Source organism: Monodon monoceros, unplaced genomic scaffold (assembly GCF_005190385.1).
Source record: "Monodon monoceros isolate NGI ecotype Baffin Bay Population unplaced genomic scaffold, NGI_Narwhal_1 Super_Scaffold_7, whole genome shotgun sequence".
NCBI classification, from domain to species: Eukaryota; Metazoa; Chordata; class Mammalia; order Artiodactyla; family Monodontidae; genus Monodon; species Monodon monoceros.
In genome coordinates, this window is record NW_021703784.1 from 81,920,097 (window position 1) to 81,940,665 (window position 20,569).

Sequence of the window (20,569 nt, forward strand, 5' to 3'; positions counted from 1 at the left end):
ATAAAATTCACTTTTCATTTGGAACAGAAGTTGGCAAACTTTTTCTGTAAAGAGCCAGAGTAAATTTTTTGGCTTTGTGAGCCAAGTGGTCTCCTCACAACTGCTTGATTCTGTCACTGCAATACAAAAGCAGCCACAGAACTACAGGCAAAGCAAAGCAGTTGGCTGCGTTTGGCCTGCCAGCTGTCATTCAACAGCCCCTGATTTTAGAAAAGTGTATGTAAGCAAGTAAACAGGCATCATAAAGAGACTAGATTGGCCTGGTTTAATCCAGGGATCAAAGCATTTTCAGTAGAGTAGGCAAGAGTCGATCTGCTTTTAAATTTGTCCCACATCAGATGTTAATTGGTAATCAAGGTTCAGCTGGGATAATGATACATAGCATAGTGCGTGATGCCTAGTGATAATCACTTAGCTAAACAGACATTTAGTGTTTTACATACACCAGTATTTTGAGAAGAAATTTTTTATATTATGAAAATTGAGAAGGTTATGTAGCATGCAACTAAGAGCCAAGATACCTAGTCAAAGTCCACTGCAGACTGTGTTCCTAATGACTTTGGAAAATTACTTCACATTTGTGTCACTGCCTCATCTGTTTTTTTTTTTTTTTGCGGTTTGCGGGCCTCTCACTGTTGTGGCCTCTCCCGTTGCAGAGCACAGGCTCCAGACGCGCAGGCTCAGCGGCCATGGCCCACGGGCCCAGCCGCTCCGCAGCATGTGGGATCCTCCCGGACCGGGGCATGAACCCGCGTCCCCCGCGTTGGCAGGCAGACTCCCAACCACTGCGCCACCAGGGAAGCCCTGTCTCATCTGTTTTTAAAGATGTAGGACTGTTGTGGGAATACTTCTACGAAAGAGTTTTAAATTCTATAAACATGAATTCTTAACATTAATTAACAGAAAAGGCATTAGGAATCAGATACAAAGAACTTCCCTATTGGGTTTATTATAAAAATGGGCTTGAAAGGGAGATGTGAAATGTTCCATCATACCCTTAAACTGTTTGAAACAGGACAATTAGAAGTATTAAGTATTCAACCCAATTAGAATGGGTGTCTAGCTTTGATACCCAAGCTTCTTTTTGCTTTTGCTTTGATTCTATGACTTATCCAATTAGCCAAGGTAAGAACTTAGATTTCCCAGTGCCCGGCCCACTGCGCTTTAGTTACCATAGTTTAAAGATTGTACACTTGAACATCAAGCTGAAACGATCTGTTTTTGAGCTCAGTTATGCAAAGGTGGAAAAGGTAGATCCTGATTTTAGTTTCAACTTTCCCAAAGGGAGAGTTATGCTATCTTGAGGTTTCTCCAATTTAAAAATGGAAATTAAATACTGTTAGAACCTATTACTTGTTAAGGCTGTGTTAGTATTATAATTTTCACTTTAGATGTGCTAAAGGAAAAGTTGTTTAATGTGCATCTCTAAAATTTAAAATATACAGTGACTATGCAGTTGGTTTTTTTGTCATTTTTCCTAAACTTTTTAGGTTACCTTTTAGCAGTTATACCTGTAATTGTTTTTTAGATTTTGAAAAATAACAGCCTTTTTTTTTAATACAGTCTTTTTTGCACCAAAGTTTTGCACACTAAGTTAAAAAACTTACAAATTTTCCAAAAAAAAATCTGTCAGTTGTAGTTACTTGCTTTTCATATGACAAATGGACTCTTGGAGCCAAATAATCTCTACAAATACTTTGCTTAATATTTATATCCATACTTGATATATTTATGAATATTTGATCCTTTCACATACTGTGTTTTAATTGAAATAATTTAAAATAGACAAATTCTTCCTTCGCAATAGTCAGTTTCCCAAAATAATATAAATTAACTTAAGCACTATTGAAAACAACTGAACTCTATTGATTATTTAAGGCATCTTTTATTAAAATTTTAAATGCTCAAATGAGTGAACTATTTTTTTAATAGTTTAAATAAATAAATGCTCAAATGCCACTATTCCTGAACTTAGGTGACTAAAAAATATACGTACTTAATACACTACCTCACACTCTCCTTCCCAAAACAGGCTGGATTATATCTATTTGATTTATACACTGTGACTTTTTCCTGCTGTTTTCCATCAAACTTAATTGTGAAAAATGGTGCCATGTTGCCCTCTTGATATTATTTTGAAGATCAGTTAGGTCTCAAAGCATCCAGATGCACACAGTTCTACACATATCTGTAGAATTAGCTCACTAAGGTCTGCTCCGCAATATTTTTAATTGACTTACATGTTCTGTGGGAAAAGAAGAATCACAAAAAGTCTTTGCAATTGCATTCCTCTCTTCACTGGGCTCTCTCCTGGGATCTGGATGGATACTCGAGTTATTCAAAATGTCAGCAACTCTGTTAATGCTGGTACTATCTGGTTGACAAAAAGGAAATGACAACTAAATTTTATTCTCCAGGCACTCATTTTAGTGACTAAACTTTTTTCTGATCCTATGCTTTGTATTTAAAAAGTAACAATTTCTATTTTCTTCTCACTTTGAACACTGGTTTCCATAGGGTTTGCCCTTACATTAGGCATTTCATTTCAGAAAACAATTTTTTTATTGCTTTCTAAAACCTGCTGATTTCACATTAAAATTAGTGACATGGTATAAATATCTTCTAAAGCAATATAACATACCTTAAAATGTTATCCTTATTCCCCTGGTTACTGCACTGCCTACACATATAAACATTTATATAGTGAACATCTTACCAATTCTAAGGGAAAAGTCTGAACCAACTGAAAGTCAGATTTGTAAAATATATTTAAAAAGAAATTGGCCATGATAAAAAATCCAACAAAGGGCTGTCTAGTAGGGGGTCATTGGGCTTTAATAAATAGATAACAATGATTTAGAGAAACATGTAAGGTTAAAAGATATTTAGGAGTATCTTTTATAAGTCTGAGTATTTTACAAGTTGAATTTCTATAGAATTTTAGTCATCTCTCCTTCCATCCTAATTTATATGATTGAGATTTAATTTAGAAGAAAGGACTTGTGAGAAAATCGTAAATGTTAGACCAGTCCATTGACTAACAGCAGTAAACTAACCACAGCATTTGACAGAAAAAATTAATGGAATCTGAAGTTTAATACATTTTATTATATCAGGAAAATTACAGTTTGTGAAGTGAGATTTTACAATGTTTTGGTGTTTTCTATTTTCCCCTATATTACTTCTCCATTCATGCCAGTAAACAAGATATACTTATTTTGCTTTTAATTCCCACATTTTCTTTTTAAAATTTTCTCAATTTCCCTTTTAAAAGAAGCCTGTTAAGTCAGAAGGCCATGCAAAGCTTTCCTTGTAATCCATATTTCTTCACTGGGTCTAGACAACAGGCAAAGTTCCCGTAAAATCTAAGACTGTCTACGACAACCTCAACAACTTTAACTATGAGATTGCTATTAGCAAAATAAACATATTTTTATCATGATCATACTTCTTAAACAATAGTTATTTTTAAGTTACATTTATACAGCACCTATATATGTTATGTAGTATATCTCTCTGTTAAAATATCTTCAATATTAAAATTTTCAAATACACGAAAATGAAGGGTATGAACATCAATGTACTCATCACCCACCTTCAGTACTTCAATATTAAGTCACGTATTTCATCCATTTACCTCTCTCCCTATTTTTTTTTTAATTCTGGAGGATTAAAAAAATTGTTTTATAATCTTTTGTTTCTGATTATTTTAAGAATGATCTAAGTTTTAGGTAAACTGCAATCCATTTAAGATTCTTTTGTTATAACTTACCAAGTTTCCTATACTTTGGTGTTTTTTTTTTAACATCTTTATTGGAGTGTAATTGCTTTACATTGTTGTTAGTTGCTGCTGTATAACAACGTGTATCTGCTATACATATACATATATCCCCATATCTCCTCCATCTTGCGTCTCCCTCCCACCCTCCCTATCCCACCCCTCTAGGTGGACACAAAGCACCAAGCTGATCTCCCTGTGCTATGTGGCTGCTTCCTACTAGCTAGCTATCTTACATTTGGTAGTGTATATATGTCCATGCCACTCTCTCACTTCGTCTCAGCTTACCCTTCCCCCTCCCCGTGTCCTCAAGTCCATTATCTATGTCTGCATCTTTATTCCTGTCCTGCCCCTATGTTCTTCAGAACCTTTTTTTTTTTTTTAGATTCCATATATATGTGTTAGCATACGGTATTTGTTTTTCTCTTTCTGACTTACTTCACTCTGTATCCATCCACCTCACTACAAATAACTCAATTTTGTTTCTTTTTATGGCTGAGTAATATTCCATTGTATATATATGCCACATCTTTATGCATTCATCTGTTCATGGACACTTAGGTTGCTTCCATGTCCTGGCTCAATTGTAAATAGTGCTGCAATGACCATTGTGGTACATGACTCTTTTTGAATTACGGTTTTCTCAGGGTATATGCCCGGTAGTGGGACTGCTGGGTCATATGGTAGTTCTATTTTTAGTTTTGTAAGGAACCTCCATACTGTTCTCCATAGTGGCTGTATCAATTTACACTCCCACCAACAGTGCAAGAGAGCTCCCTTTTCCTGGAGGATTTTTAAAGCAAAACTTGCACATTGTTATTTCATGTGGTGGTTTGAAAGAGTAAAACAGTCTCCACTATCTGAACTATTTAATATTTGAATGTATTAATACAGGCATATAATTATTAAGGGATTCAATTTAAAGTGTTTCAAACAATGATAAATATCAATGATATGAAAGGTATTAATGTTACACCTCACTATTACTTGCAAAATAAAAGAACAAAGCTAGATTTGTGGTGCTGGTGAAGGGACAGATAAAAATAGAAAAATTAAGGAAAGAGGGAAAAAATTGGGAGAAGAAAGTGACAACATAGGAGAGAAACTAAAACATAGTTCTGAGAGAAGGAAGTTTGGGGTTTTTTGGGTATGTTTTTTGTTTTTGGGGGGTTTTTTTTAGTATAGAAAGAAAAGGAGTAAACATAACACTGGCAGAAGCCGTATCAACAACTTCACTGCATTTGCTCTACAAAGTAAAAAAAGAGACTTGGATTAGGTGGATGTTCCTAATTTAAAATTAATGACCCAGACTTGTGGCTGTTTTTGCTATTTTCAGTTCTTTGATAATGAAAGGATTTTTTTTTTTAATTTCCAAAATGCAATTGACCTCTGTACATGTTGATAATACTGGCTCAGATTTAGGTGAAAATAAGTCCACTTCCATTTAAATAAAACTTTTCCTACTTTTACATATATATCAATACATATAAGGAGTCTTTTAGGTTTAGGCAAAAAAAATACATATATATAGTAATATAAATAAATTTTCATTTTAAACAATCTGGAAAATTTTTACCAAGAATAATAAGTAGAAATACAAATTTTAAAAGAATTAAAACATAACCCTTATTTTCTTACCTGGTCCGCTATCCTTCCCGTCATCATCCACACCAACATTTTTACAAGGTGTCAACGAAACCATCTTTTTGTTTTCTAATAGACCTATTGGTCTCTTCTTCAGCAACAAAGGAATGCTAGATGTTGAAGTGCTCACTGTTTGACTTTCAATTTGATTTACTTTTGGCCAGGAACTGGGGTCTAAAAAATTCACATATACTAGAGTTTTCTCAGTTTTTTTATCTGAAGTTGAAAGATCAAAGGCTGACCTTCCACTTCTGTTTACTAAATCTCCAGATGGCTTTATGTGAAATGGACATGATTCTTCCAGCTGTCCTTCACTGTAAATTTTTCCTGAAACAATGTCATTTAATGACTCTGTTTTCTCTGTACTATTTAACAACGTATCTGTACTATTTAACAATGTATGCTGTCTTTCATTAGGGAAGAGGTCATTTTTTTTTACTTCAGTTCTCTGATTCTCATCAATCTGACTCTCTCTACTGGAAAACTGTATTTCTGTGGAAGTTTTCACATGAATAGCAGTTTTCATATCTTTGGCTTGTGAAGCATCTATATTCTCATTGTTAATCTGAAGATGGGAAACAGTCACATTGTTTTCTAGATACCCCAAACAGTTCTTACCTTGACTGTTATGCATATCATTCACATTTTTCCTATATATAGTTCTTTTCACAGGGCTTGAGTTGGGTGTCACCAACACAGGCATAATATTAACATTTTTATCTGAATTCTTTAAAAGTACGTTCAAACTGTCACTGAAAACAGCAGAAGAAATGGGGCGGTTGATTGCTATATCACAGGGAATAGTTAGTTCAGGTTGCTCTGAAGTATCATCACCAACTTGCTGAAAATCTGAAATTTCTTTAAATGGCAATATGCTACATTCATTTTTTTTATTTAACAGTTGTATTTGTCTTATTTTACATTGTTTATCATCTAACATAACATTCCTTGAATCCGGTAAATTATATTTCTGACACTGGACAAGGTTCCTTTTTACATCTAGAGATGAATCCAAATCTGCTTTGGTTTGGCAACTATTTGTAATTTCCTTCTCCGTGTCATTTTCTTGAGTCCCTGGAAGCAATCTGAATTGCTGTTTGAATGGTTCATCTTCAGAAACATCTTTTTTATGATTTGTATTGCAAGCCATCTCATCTAAAATACTGTTAAATGATGTTCTGTTATTTTCAACCCCCAGGTGTACATCTGCATGGTGATGATCTAATCCTTCAGTTCTTTCTGGATGTATCTTTTCTCTTTCTATTGATATATCTGGCACTAAAAAAGAAATATTTGGTGATTTAAATTCTGTACACCCATTATCTTTTTCCAAGTCCACTTTGTCTTGTATTTCTGTAGTAACCACTTTTGTAAAGTCAGTAACATCCAAGGTTTGTCCTTGACTAATTAATTCTTTTTCTATGCTGAGGGTTTCGCTTAGGGAGATTTCACTTTGATTTTCATTCTGAGGAACAATAGTATTAATTTTCTTCTTGGGGCTTTTTTCAAAAGGTTGTAAGTCTGTTATAATGAGAGCACAGTAAATTTCTGGGTTATACACAAAAGCCTGCTTTTATAAAATGCATGTTAACTATTTTTATAAAAACATATTTAGCTTTAAATATTTCACTGGCAAGCTATTACACAAACATAATGACACCAATTTTATATAAATATTGAGTTCCCTTTAATAAGCATGCTAAAATGTTCGACTCTATTCACACTAAATTTTTATTTCATAACAGCGAAAGTATTTTTGGTTTAAAAAAGTTAAGTTGAGGGCATTACAAAAAGTAAGTTGAGGGCATTACAAAATGGTTATTTCTCTAGTCTGTTGCTTCCTTTTGGGCATACGGTACAATTCCATATAAACACACAGCTGATTAGATAAAAATTAATTTACTCTAACGGTCATATTGTAATTTCTCTTACTATGTAGATGCAGAAATTGCTAGCTGGTTTCTTCAAGACTAATAATCATCACTTTCTTACTCACTACCTTGTAAATATTTTTAAAATTTGGAATACTTTTGGGTAAAATATATAGAATATCTACTTAAGATATTAATTTTATTCATCTGGGTTTTAACCATAGATTTCAAAATTTCAGTACAGTTACAATAATCTGGACTACAAATTTAGGGCATGAAGGGTCTTTTTAATCCAATCATTCTCTCTACAACATCTCCACCAAGTGGTTGTTCAGCCTAGGTTTGAACAAACTTCAAACTACCTTCTTTAAACCACTCTTTTTCAATATGGACGAATCAGTCAAATTTTCAATGGTTACAGAAAGGTCATTTGAACTAAGAAAAGTGCTCTGGAGTCTGGTCATCAAAAGGTTATTGGTAGCTCATTCTTGGCAAATCAGTGAAGGCAGAAACCAGAATGCAAAAAGCCAATGAATAAGTGATGAGAAGGGAAAGCAAAAATGTATTTTTCCCCCTAATATTGACTCTATTGAAGAATAGCTCAAAAGACATACAAGTACTTTTGTTAAGACACATACAAATGGAAAAGTATTTCTCCAATTATACTACTAGGTCCTCAAAGCAAAGACTGTAATTGATATTCCCCTAAAATGATCAATATAAAAATTAGAAAATATCAATGTAACCTTAAGTTACCTTCATCACCTATAGTGATTTCTTCTATAAATGGGGCTTCTTTCTTTTCCTCCTTTTCTCTGTATTCAGTGTCTAAACAACAACTCTCAGTATTTTCTTCCCTTACTTCTTGCCTGGAATTATATTTCTGTATGATGGTGTTTTCTAATTTTTCCACTGACATTTCAGTATTTACTTCTGGAAGGTTCTAGTGTAAAATAGAAAAGGTTCCTTTAATGTAAAAACAGACTGTTAAAAAGTATAAAACATCTGAACAAACTTTGCTAATGCAAGTGGAATCTATATTTCAGTTCAACCATCCAGCAGTTTCTATTTGAAAGCCAAATGATTTTTTGACTAAATTTAATATACTGTTCTTTGTAACAAGATCACTGTAAGTTAATTTTGTATAGTCTATCATATTTAAATAAAACGGAGAGCCTTAGATGTTTTCAAACATGCATTCCACATTATTATATAATACCACACATTAAGAACTACTCCTTTATTAAAAGCAAAGTAATCATGGCAGGCAAATTGTTTTGAGTGTTTGGTATTTTTATGTATCTTTAAAATAGTGAATCAATTCAACATCTTTTTATTCCCCCTAAATATTGAGCACATATTACATGGAAGCACTGCACTAGGCTTTGGGATACAATGATGAACAAAATATAGTCCCTATCCTCAAAAAAGTTATGGTCCACTGGGGAAGATAGTAAAAGAAATGACAGGCAATTTTAATATAGATGGGGATAAGCAGGCACTCCAGGGAGAACAAATGGCATTCACAGATGTTAAAAGCAAACAAAATTATAGTCTTTTCATGTAGTTTTACTTCGTGGAACTACTTGGGATTTACTTCAGCTTGAGCTTAGATGCTGGGAGAAGAATGGAGAGAAATGAAGCTTGAACTAGGCCTAGGTCGTTAAGGGCCCAATATAGCATACTAAGGAGTTCTAACTCTACCAGGAAGTCAATGAGAAGTCACTGAAGGATTTAGGCAAGGTGATTAATATGAGCTGATTGGAAAGACCATTCTGGCTGCAGTATAAAGAATGGATTAGAGTAATGTTTTCCAAACTTCACTGTTTAAAACCTGAAATAAGAAATAAATATGTTTTACAACACAATGAGCATACCAAGTAACACCAACTCAATGAGATACATTCTAATATTTTCTATGTTACATTATTTTATTTCATTTTTAAAGGAATGCCAGTCACGAAACCACCAGACTGATTTCCATGTACCACTAACAGGCTGCACTTAGAAGTCTGAAAAACACTGAATTAAGGGGAAACAACAAGAGGCAGAGAGATGCGTCATAAGAATGCCACAGTAGTCCAGGTGATATCAGCAAAGATGAAAAGCCTGAATAGATTCATGAATTATTTATTAAGCTAATATCAACTGTTGAATGATTGGTTATGAAAACTGAGAGGAGAGTCGAGACTGATGTGCAGAGTTTGGATTAGGTACCTAGGTGACTGGTGGGTGTTATTTACTGAGCTAGAAAACAGGAGTAGGAGGTTTAGAGAAATATCACGAGTTCATTTTAAATCTCTTGATGGGACTTCCCTGGAGGCGCAGTGGTTAAGAATCTGCCTGCCAATGCAGGGGACACGGGTTCCATCCCTGGTCCGGGAATATCCCACATGCCACGGAGCAAATGAGCCTGTGCACCACAACTACTGAGCCTGCGCTCTAGAGCCCATGAGCCACAAACTACTGAGCCCACACACCACAACTACTGAAGCCCACGACCCTAGGACCCATGCTCTGCAACAAGAGAAGCCACTGCAATGAGAATCCCACGCACTGCAAGGTGGAGTAGCCCCTGCTCACCGCAACTAGAGAAAAGCCCGCTTACGGCATCGAAGACCCAATGCAGCCAAAAAATTTTAAAAATAATAAAAAAAATTTTTCTTAAATCTCTCGAGTTTGAAGAGTTATTAGTAAGACAAAAAGGTGGGAGATGTCTAATGAACATCTAGATGTATAGAACTGGAACTTTTAAGAGAAAACTGAGCTGGAAATGTAGATTTGAAAATCTCTGGCAGATAGAGGGCAGCTGAAGACATACAAGTTGATAAGACTGATTAAGAGTATATTTTAAGAAGAAAGAGAATAAAAAATAAAATGCTAATGAAAATCCCCAAGGGAGAGGCAGGGGAAGGGAATCTTGCAAAGGGGGAGTTTGCAAAGGAGATGGAGAAAAATAGTATGGTGGTTACCAGGAGCTTTGGAGTTGGATAAATATAGGTTCAAATCCTGTTTCAGTACCTATTAACTGTGAAACCCTAGAAGGATACTTACAGAGTTGACCCTTGAACAACATGGCTTTGAACCGCACAGGTCCAATTATACGCAGGTTTTCTTCAATAGTAAATACTACAGCACTACACATCTGCTGTTGGTTGGTTGAATCTGTGGATGCTGAACCATTGATATGGAGGAACCGCGTATATGAAGGGTCAACTATAAGTTATACACAGATGTTTGACTGCTCTGAGGGTTGGTGCCCCTAACCCTGGAGTTGTTCTGGGGTCAACCATTTTAAGAGTTATCCATTGCTGTACAGCAAATACCTCAAATTTGGTGGTTTATAACAGCAAACACTTATTATCCCATAGTTTTGATGGGTCAGGAACTTAGGAATGGCTTGGCTTGATGGTTCTGACCCGGGTCTCTCATGAGGGTCTAGTCAAGCTGTCTGTCGTCTGAAACTTTAACTGGAGCTGGAGGTTCTGTTTCTAAGAAGGCTCACTCCCGTGTCTAGCAGCTGTGGGGGCTGTTGGGTGGAGGAGTGCCTCAGTTCTCTTTTATGTGGTCTTTCATCCTCCAGAGCCCCTCTTCACTATGTGGCCTCTCTGGCAGGATAGCTGGGACTTCTTTACATGGCTCAGAAAGAGAGAGAGGCGGAGAGACAGACACAGACTGAGAGACAGAGAGCGTGTTCACCCACGCTCTCACAGAAACCACAGTCTTCTTGTAACCTAATCTCAGAAGAATTGTAACATTGCATCACTTCTGCTATAGTCTATTAACTAGAAGCAAGTTACTAAATCCAACTCACACTCAGTGGAGGGTATTACGAAGGAACATGAACACCAGGAGGTGGGAATCACTTGGTGCCACTCCTCAGTATATACCTTCCAAAAATTAAAAGCAGAGATTCAAACAGATAGTTGTATGCTAATGTTCACAACAGCACAACAGCCAAAAGGTGAAAGCCCAAGCGTCCATCAACAGAAGAATGGGGCTTCCCTGGTGATGCAGTGGTTAAGAATCTGCCTGCCAGTGCAGGGGACACGGGTTTGAGCCCTGGTCCAGGAAGATCCCACATGCCACGGAGCAACTAAGCCTGTGTGCCACAACTACTGAGCCTGTGCTCTAGAGCCTGCGAGCCACAACTACTGAGCCCATGCATCGCAACTACTGAAGCCTGCGCACCTACAGCCTGTGCTCTGCAACAAGAGAAGATACCACAATGAGAAGCCCGTGCACCGCAACAAAGAGTAGCCCCTGCTCACCACAACTAGAGAAAGCCCGCACGTAGCAATGAAGACCCAACACAGCCAAAAATAAATAAATTAAATAAATAAATTTATTTTTTAAATAAACCAAAACAGAAGAATGGACACACAAAATGTAGTGTATCCATACAATGGAATATTATTCTGCCATAAAAAGGAATGAAGTGCTACAACATCGGTGAACTTTGAAAACATCATCTAAATGAAATAAGCCAGACAAAGAGGACAAATATTGTACAATTCTATTTATATAAAAAATATAGAATAGATAAATTCATAGAGTCAGAAAGTAGATTAGAGGTTACCTGGGGAGAGGGGAAAATCAGAAGTTATTGATTTATGGTTACACAATTTCTGTCTGGGATGATGCAAGTTTTGGAAATAGTGGTGATGATTTCAAAACATTGTAGTTGTAATTAATGCCACTAAATCATAATTAGTACAACTGAATTGTAATTTTAAGTTTAACCACTTTAAAATGGCAAATTTTATGTTATATATTTTTTACCACAATAAAAGAAATTTCTAAATAAAAGTGGTCTACAAAACATCAGAGAAAGTATGAAGTATGCATATAAATGAATACCTATGTGTGTCTGTTTCTATACAAACACACACATAGAAAAACGCTGGAAGTCATATACCATAATTTTAACAATCACTATTTTTGGATGGTGGGTTATGGGTGATCTTCACTTTCTTATTTTAAAGTATCTATATCGTCTACATTTCTTAAAATAAAAACATGATTTATAATCTGACTGAATAAGTTATTTTCAGTATGAAAGTGAACGAATGCTGATCAACTTTTTATGAATGCAAGTCTATATTCATTTCTATAATCAATCAGATGTAGGAATTACTTGCTATTTATAGCTCTCAAGCTATGTTATAGCCATGAATATTAAAATGACAATCAATATCTCTGGCCTGGACTATTGCAGTATTCTCCAAGTTGGAATCCATGCCTTTAGCTTTGTCCCACTGTCTACCCACATCATCACCAAAATGATGTTTCAAAAAAGTAATCTAAGCACTTTACTCCTTGTTTAAAAGCCCCCAAATGGTAGTGTCAAGAACAAATTTCTATGAATGGACTATATAGCCCTCTACAGTCGGTCTTCTGCCTATCTTTTCAACCTCTTATCCTGCTACTTACTGCCTTGCTAACCAACATCTAGTTTACATATTGAATAACAATATTTCACTTTTTTGATTCTTGCTCACTTTATTCCATCTAATTTAAATCTCTATCTGGAAAATTCTTAGTTATTTTTAACAACTCAGCTCAAAAATGTCTTGCTGTGTGAGGTCTACCCCTCATACACAAGTAAGGTGAAAAAAGCAAACACTAATCATAAAAGATGGAACAGCTATATTAATATCAGACAAAATAATATTACTAGGATAGGGATGGACATTTCATAATGATAAAAAGGTCAATTAATCAGGAAGTCATAATAACTATAACTGTGTATACACCTAATAACAGGGCTTAAACACACATGAAACAAAAACTGACAGAACTGAAAAGAGAAATATAAATTCACAGTTATAATTAAAGGTTTCCCACTAATTTATAGAACAAGTACACAAAAAAATCAGTAAGGATAGAGAAGACTTGAACAACATTATCAACCAAACTGACCTGACATTTATAAAACATTCTACCAGTCAACAACAGAATACACATTCTTTTCAAGGGTACATGAAATATTTGCCAAGATAGACAATATACTTGGCAAAAAAACAAGTCTTAATATATTTAAAATGATAAAAGTCTTACTTAACTTTGAAGTCATTAACAGAAATATATTTGGAAAATTCTCAAATATTTGGAAATTAAACAGCATGCTTATAGGTCAAACTCATATTCATGGGTCAAGGAAGAGCTCACAAGAGAAATGTTAAAATATGTTCAACTGAATAAGAATGAAAACACAACACGTCAGAATTTGTAGAATGAAGCTAAAGCAGTGCTTAGTGGAAAATTAATAGCTTTAAATGCTTATATTAGAAAAGAAGAAAGGCCAATAACCAATAAATTGACAAGTTAGAAGAAAAGAACAAGTTCCTTGAAAGAAAAATTAGCAAAATGGACTGTGCTGGAGGTCTCCAAGTCTACCCCCAGGTTTGGTGATTTGCTGTGAAGACTCATATGACTCAATATACAGTTGTACTCCTAAGATTTATAACAGCAAAGAATATAAAGCAAAATCAGCAAAGGGAAAAGGCACAAGAGGTGAAGTCTGGAGGAAACCATGTACAAGCCTCTTTCAAGAGTCTTCTAGTGGAGTCACATAGGACATGCATAATTCCCACAGCAATGAATTGTGATCACAAATGTAAATTGTTGTCTACCAGAAAGCTCATTAGAGACTCAGTGCCCAAAGTTTTTTGGTTGCTGGTCACTCTCTGCCTAGCATGTGCCAAAACTCCTGACTCCCAGAAAGAAAGCAGATGTTCAAAGTAAACTACTTAATAGTTTAGGCCCAGTGAGCCATTCCTGTCTGTTAGAAAGTGGTGGGAACCCTCCCCAAATCCAAAGTTCCAGGTATCAGTCAAGAGCCAAACTTACAAGCAGGTCTTTCAGAGGCCTTTCACAGGCCTGCTATGTCAACTATTTTCTGCACACTGACATAAAAAGAAATTGAGACTCTGAATAGCCCTATAAATAATTTAAAAACTAAATTTGTTATTAAAAATATTCCCACAAAGAAAAAGCCTAGATAGCTTCACCAATGAATTGTATATAATATTTAGTAAGTAACACCAGTTCTACACAACACTCTTTCAGGAGGAAAGAACACATTCCAACTCAATTTATGTGGCCAGTATTACTCTGATACAAAAAAACAGACCAAAAGAATGCAAAGAAAAAACAAAACCTACGTATCAATATTCCTCATCAATTCAAAACCCCTAACATAGCATTAGCAAATCAAATCTAGCCATATATAAAAAGGATAGTACATATCCCAGGAATGCAAGGTAAATTTAGAAATTAATTAATGTAATTAATTGGTTAATACTGACACATTAACAGAATAAAGAAAAAAATATGATCTCAATAGATACCGAAAAAGCATTTGACAAACTTTAATACCCACTCATGATAAAAATTCATTCATGATAAAAACTCAGCGAACTAGGAATAGAAGGAAACTTCCTTGACCTGACAAAGAGCATATACAAAAAAATCTATGGCTAACATAATATGAAATGATGAAAGATTAAATACGCTCCATCTAAGATGAGAAGTAAGGCAAGCATGTCAACTCTTACAACTTTTATTTAACACTGTACTAAAGAGTCCTAGCTAGGGCAATAAGTTGAGGAAAAAAATAAAATGTATACAGAGCAGAAAAAGAAGTAAAATTTATCTGCCTTAAATTCTCAGATGACATAATCATATATATAGAAAACTCCAAAGTCCAACCAAAAAAACCCTACTACTATAATAAGTTAATTAAAAAGGTAAAAGGATAAAGAAAAGGTAAAAGGATACAAGGTCAATGTACAAAAATCAATTTTAATTCTATATACTAGCAACAATTAGAAAAATTAATTTTTAAAATACTATTTACAGTAAGAGCACAAAACATGAAATATTCTGGGATAAATTTAACAAAATACTTTCAAGACCTGTGCAATGAAAACTACAAAACATTTCTGAAGGATATTAAAGAATATCTAAATAAATGTAAAGATATATACCATGTTCATGAATTGTATGTTATGATGTCAATTCTTTGCAAATTAATCTATACATTCAACACAATCCAAGTCCAAACCCCAGAGACTTTTTCTTTTAGAAACTGACAAACTGATTCCAAAAGTTATATGGAAACGCAAAGGACTTAGGATAGCCAAAACAATTTTGGAAAAGGACAAAATTGAAGGACCTATACTACCACATTTTAAGACTTCTTATAAAGTTACGCTAATAAAGAAAGTGTTATATTGGCTTAAAGATGGACATATAATCAAAGGAATATAATAGAGGGTGCAGAAATAGACCCACATATATTTATTTGGTTAACTGATTTTCAAAGAAAGTACCAAGGCACAATGGGAGAAAAAATTGTCTACTCCACAAAGGTATGTGCTGGAACTGAAAATTCATGTCCAAAAAAAGACCCTTGATCCTTATGTCATATTGTACATAAAAATTAACTAAAAATGTATTACAGACTAAACGCTTATACTAATTTTTTAAAGTTGAGAAATGGAAAATATGAAGCATGGAGAAAATCATCAGTGATGGTCCTAATTTCTTTAAGAGCTTATACCCCCAACATACTTGAATTTTACCTGAAACTTCTTGTCTTCCTCAAACTTTTTCTGATCGCATAATTCGTCATAATGTTCTTGTAACTTAGTATGAGTTTCTTTAAGTGATGATAACTCATTTTTAATCTCATTAATTTCTCCATTAAGTTCTTCAACCTAATACAACATTTAACCAAAATGAACACGTATATAAATTTATTTTGTATAAAAATACTTCATTAACACAAGTCTTTGGAAATAGTAAAAAATGAAAACATTCCAGAAGTAATTACTAATATTAAAAGCTACCATTTATTGAATAGTGCTGAGTACTTAATAAACATAATTTCATACTCATAAAAATCCTATGAGGTATTTTTAGTCTCCAATTTACAGGCGAGAAATGTGAGGCTCACAGACGTTAAGTAGCTTGCCCAAGATCAGGTAGATATAAAGTGGTAGTCAAGATTCAAATCCAAGGCTAAGTCTAGGGGTTGTGCTTTCAAGTACTACATTAAACTACCTCTTGTTACAAATGAAAAATTAATTTATTTTTAATCATAAAAATTCTATAAAAGTTACCACTTCATTGCTTTCTTAAAGTTTTATTTTCTTGTTGCAAATTAGATATACAGATTTTAACTCAATTAGATGAAGAATACTGAGCACTAAGCAGTACAACAGAAACTGACTCTTCAGCCTAATACTTGCATCTACACACTGGGCTTTTACTGGCTATAAAATTTCATAATCTTTTTCTTGGGGGGGTTCTCCTTCATAGGAACCTCAAATGTAAGACAAAGTAAGTTCCATTGAAGAGAAAAATACCTTTTTGTCATAAAATATTACAAAAGTTTCTCTTAATTTTAAACGACTAAAAATTCCACAAGTGCTCTCTATCCCATCCTCTCCTGTCTCCCCCTCCCCCCATTTTTTAAAAGATTTTTTTGATGTGGACCATTTTTAAAGTCTTTATTGAATTTGTTACAATATTGCTTCTGTTTTATGTTTTGGTTTTTCTTGGCCGCGAGGCATGTGGGATCTGCTCCCCGACCAGATATCGAACCCACACCCCTGCATTGGAAGGTGAAGTCTTAACCACTAGACCATCAGGGAAGTCACTCCTGTCTCCCTTAGAGCTTAGCTCTAGCAAAGATCTCTTCACTCCTGCCTAGTCTCAATCTTTCCCACTATACCAGTATATTTTCAGCCAACAAATATGCTCTTGTCACGTTCCTAACTTTTTTCTCCTTGACTCAATTACTCTAACTCTCTTACTTCTTAAAATAAAGTCCACTCTTACTACTTTCAAATTCTAATCTCTCACCACTCCTTAACAACCGACTTCTGCCCTCATTGTTCTACTGATTATTTTTCTCAGCTATCACCTGCAAATTAGCCAAAGGACTTGTTCCAAGTTTCACACCATTTAACAGCACTGTAGCTCGACTATGTTGACTACTTATTCTTGAAATAGCCTCTTTTCTTCATTTTCATGGTACTACCTCTTTTTATCCTTCTACCTTTCTCACCATTCTTATCAGGCTCCCTCTCCCCTCCTGCCCCAATACACACACACTAACCACTCGCAAAATGTTGGTGTTCCCCAAGGCTCTTTCTTCTTTAGCCTTCTCTTCAAGTCTACCACTCCTTCCACAGATGATCTTATCATACGCTCAAATTTCATCTTTATGCTAATAAGTCTTAAATCTATATCTCATCTCCCAACCTCTCTCCTAAGATTAGATTCACGTTTCCAAATGCATGATATACATTTCAAGTCAGATGTCCTGCCGTCACCATAAATTCATCAGTTCCCAAATTAAATTCATTTTCATCCACCAAATGTGCTTCTCCTTTCACATTCCTTATGTCAATAAGTGACATTATTATTCTGCTCATTATATTAATCTCAGAATCACAGTTTACTCCTTTTCCTTCTAAAATCCATTATACATAAAATGTCACTAATCCTGCTAATTCTACTTCCAAAATGCTTCCTGTATCTATCCCTCTTCTCTGTTCTCACTACTGTTGCCCTAATTTACACCCTCATAGGCTCGTGGTTAGCTTATTTGCAACATTCTTCTTACTAATCTCTTTCCATAACGCCATTCTCCATACTGTTGCAAGAGTTATTTTTCTAAAATGCAGATCTATGTCACTTTTCTGCTTTAAAAATCTCAATGGCTTCCCATTACTTATAAAATAAAATTCAACTTCCTTAGTAAAGAACTCTTCAGAAGGTGATCTCAACCTAATTTCCACTGTCACATTCTAGATCAGACTATTCATCATCCTGGAGAATGCAGTTTCATGCCTCCATCATTTTTCCCTTTCTCAAATGGAATACCCACAGAGTGGAATGGGAAGTATAGGAAGCAGGCACCTTCTGCCTGGTGAAACCCTATTCATCTTTCAAGTCCAAATTCTAGTGTCATCTTTTCTCTAAAACTTTCTCCAACCTAGTTAAACAATATGATTTATTTTGTGCTTTCACAGTAATTTGTTAATACTAATGTTAACACTACTAAAAACACTCAACACTATTGTGGTTAACTTAATAATTACCTGTCTTTTGAGAGTGTGAGCTCTTTAATAATCTTTGTATTTTAGGCATCTTTGAAAATCCAGCACCTAGAATAGTGCTTAACACATAACAGATGCTCAACATATGTTGTGAATTGAATTCCTTTTGTGATACCCCCTTTCCCTAAATAATTTCTAAACATCCCCATTTATTATCTTTTTATCTATACACAACCATTGGCTGTATAACTAGCCAAATAAAAACAGATACACATACCATGTTCTTTAAGACATTTCAATGAGTTTTAAATATATTATCTAGTAATAGTCACTGTTTATTTTTTTAAACAGCAGTATATATGATTTCATCTTATTTTTGTCAGTATCTTTTAATGATTTTTAAAAACCCATCTTGATCCAATCTCAGTAGCAACACTCAAGAATGGTGAAAAACTGATATCAAGATAGAAATACAATTAAAGAGTAGATCTGACCTCCCATTCAAGAAAACTCCTATAGAACCAAAGCAGCTTTTTAGAAATTTACCTATGTTCTGTTTAGTATGAAATCATATGGAAGTGAAATGATTTTAGATGCTAAAAATCCTAAGACAAAACCAATTTTATCCAAATTATAGACTGCGGCCTCACCAGTGAAGCTGAATGCTTATTTTCTTAATTCAATTGACTTTTTTTTCTTGGGGGAGGGACATACTTGAAATATCATTAGGAAAAATAAATGCTTAATTTTCTCTTATCTCAACTAATTATTTTTGGTGTGACTGGCATATTCAAGTTTATATTCTCTTTTTACTTCATAGTTTTCCTTATCCTGACAGTACTATTTCCATGATCTTTTAAGCCTTAGAAATGAGAAGGAAGTGTTGGGATGCAGGGTAGATTAGCTGAAGCTAAAATGAAAATTACTATGCTTGTTGCTTAATGACAAACTTTACCTATTTAGGGGCCACTAAGCATTTTATAGTATTCTGATACAATTAATTACAAAATATTTTTTGAGAATTAGGTAACGCTTATCAAATTCATCAGTGAAGATTTGATCTCTTCAAAATACAGATTAAGAGAACATGTTAGCTGCAAATGGATCAAAAAATCAAGAATTACTTACATAACAATTTATATCAAACAAAATCATCTACAGAATAGTATGCATATATATATTATTATAGTATTAGAATTATATATTATAATTAGTATAATAGTTTAAAATATAATCTTACTTACCCAAAATATAGCTTTCATAAACTCTTAAATAATTACCTTCTATTTTTTTTAGTTCTTTTAAAAGAATTGAAGGCAATAAAAATAGATAATAAAGCAGAGTAATCGATTTGGGGGTTCACCAGTCATAAAAGTGAACCTTATATTTCACAACTTTAATTTACATCACTTTTCACTTTTATTATCTACTTCACTGAAATTAAAATTTAATGTAAAATAAAGAGTTGTGCTTTAAGGAAGTACGTTTATAACATAACAATTCTCATGATAAAATGTTAATACTATAGAACACAACTACTGTATATATGTTCAACACATGGCTTTAATACAAGTCAAGAAAACTGCTGAGGAAAGCTAAAGAGATCAGCTAACAATAAGGCCTATATAATTCTGTATTATAATCATTTACTAAAACACTATCAATGGTTTTGTGAAAAGGAAAATTAATTTTTATTTGTCACATACGAAAAGTCATACAAAATATACATAAATACACACATATATGTATGGTTTTTCATGCACGAAAGCATTACAGAAAATTTTATTAAATTTAGCTTTAAAAACATTCACTTCTTGGAAATATAAGTACAAGAAGACAATGTGTCTGACTTTATTCCTATATTATTTTTGCAATTTTTTTTTAGCATTTAATAGTTATTTTAAATGTCTACTACTTAAAATATTTTAATATTTTACTGTTTAATAAACCTACATGCTTTTTCCAAGTTTCTAGTGCTTGCTCATGCTTGTTTTGAAGACTAAGGAACTTTTCTTCATTTTCTTTCACCTTCTCCCTTTGCAGCTCATTATCTCTTTCAAGGGTCTGCAATAAAATTAATTATCCAAAAAATAATCAATACCACATTAATGAATTTTGATGTGTTTTATGTTGCTTGGACCTTTGCTTCTAACATGCTGAAAGTGCCATACAGATCAGTGATAATGTGCTACCTCAACAAT

At 34.1% G+C, this 20,569-nt stretch overlaps 1 protein-coding gene across 6 annotated transcripts in view; it reads right to left on the reverse strand.

The window, feature by feature from the left end:
* CCDC73 (coiled-coil domain containing 73) overlaps positions 1–20,569 on the reverse strand; it is a 105,318-nt gene that overhangs the window by 3,089 nt on the left and 81,660 nt on the right. For 4 of the 6 annotated variants that reach the window (XM_029208523.1, XM_029208522.1, XM_029208521.1 and 1 more), the window contains 5 exons: positions 20,322–20,432; positions 15,882–16,016; positions 8,050–8,236; positions 5,417–6,943; positions 2,241–2,374 (listed from right to left, as the gene is read on the reverse strand). In XM_029208523.1, coding sequence (XP_029064356.1) covers positions 2,241–2,374; positions 5,417–6,943; positions 8,050–8,236; positions 15,882–16,016; positions 20,322–20,432 — 2,094 coding nt within the window. The remainder of the gene's footprint in view (positions 1–2,240; positions 2,375–5,416; positions 6,944–8,049; positions 8,237–15,881; positions 16,017–20,321; positions 20,433–20,569) is intronic. The other 2 variants (XM_029208524.1, XM_029208526.1) reach the window with 2 other exon arrangements.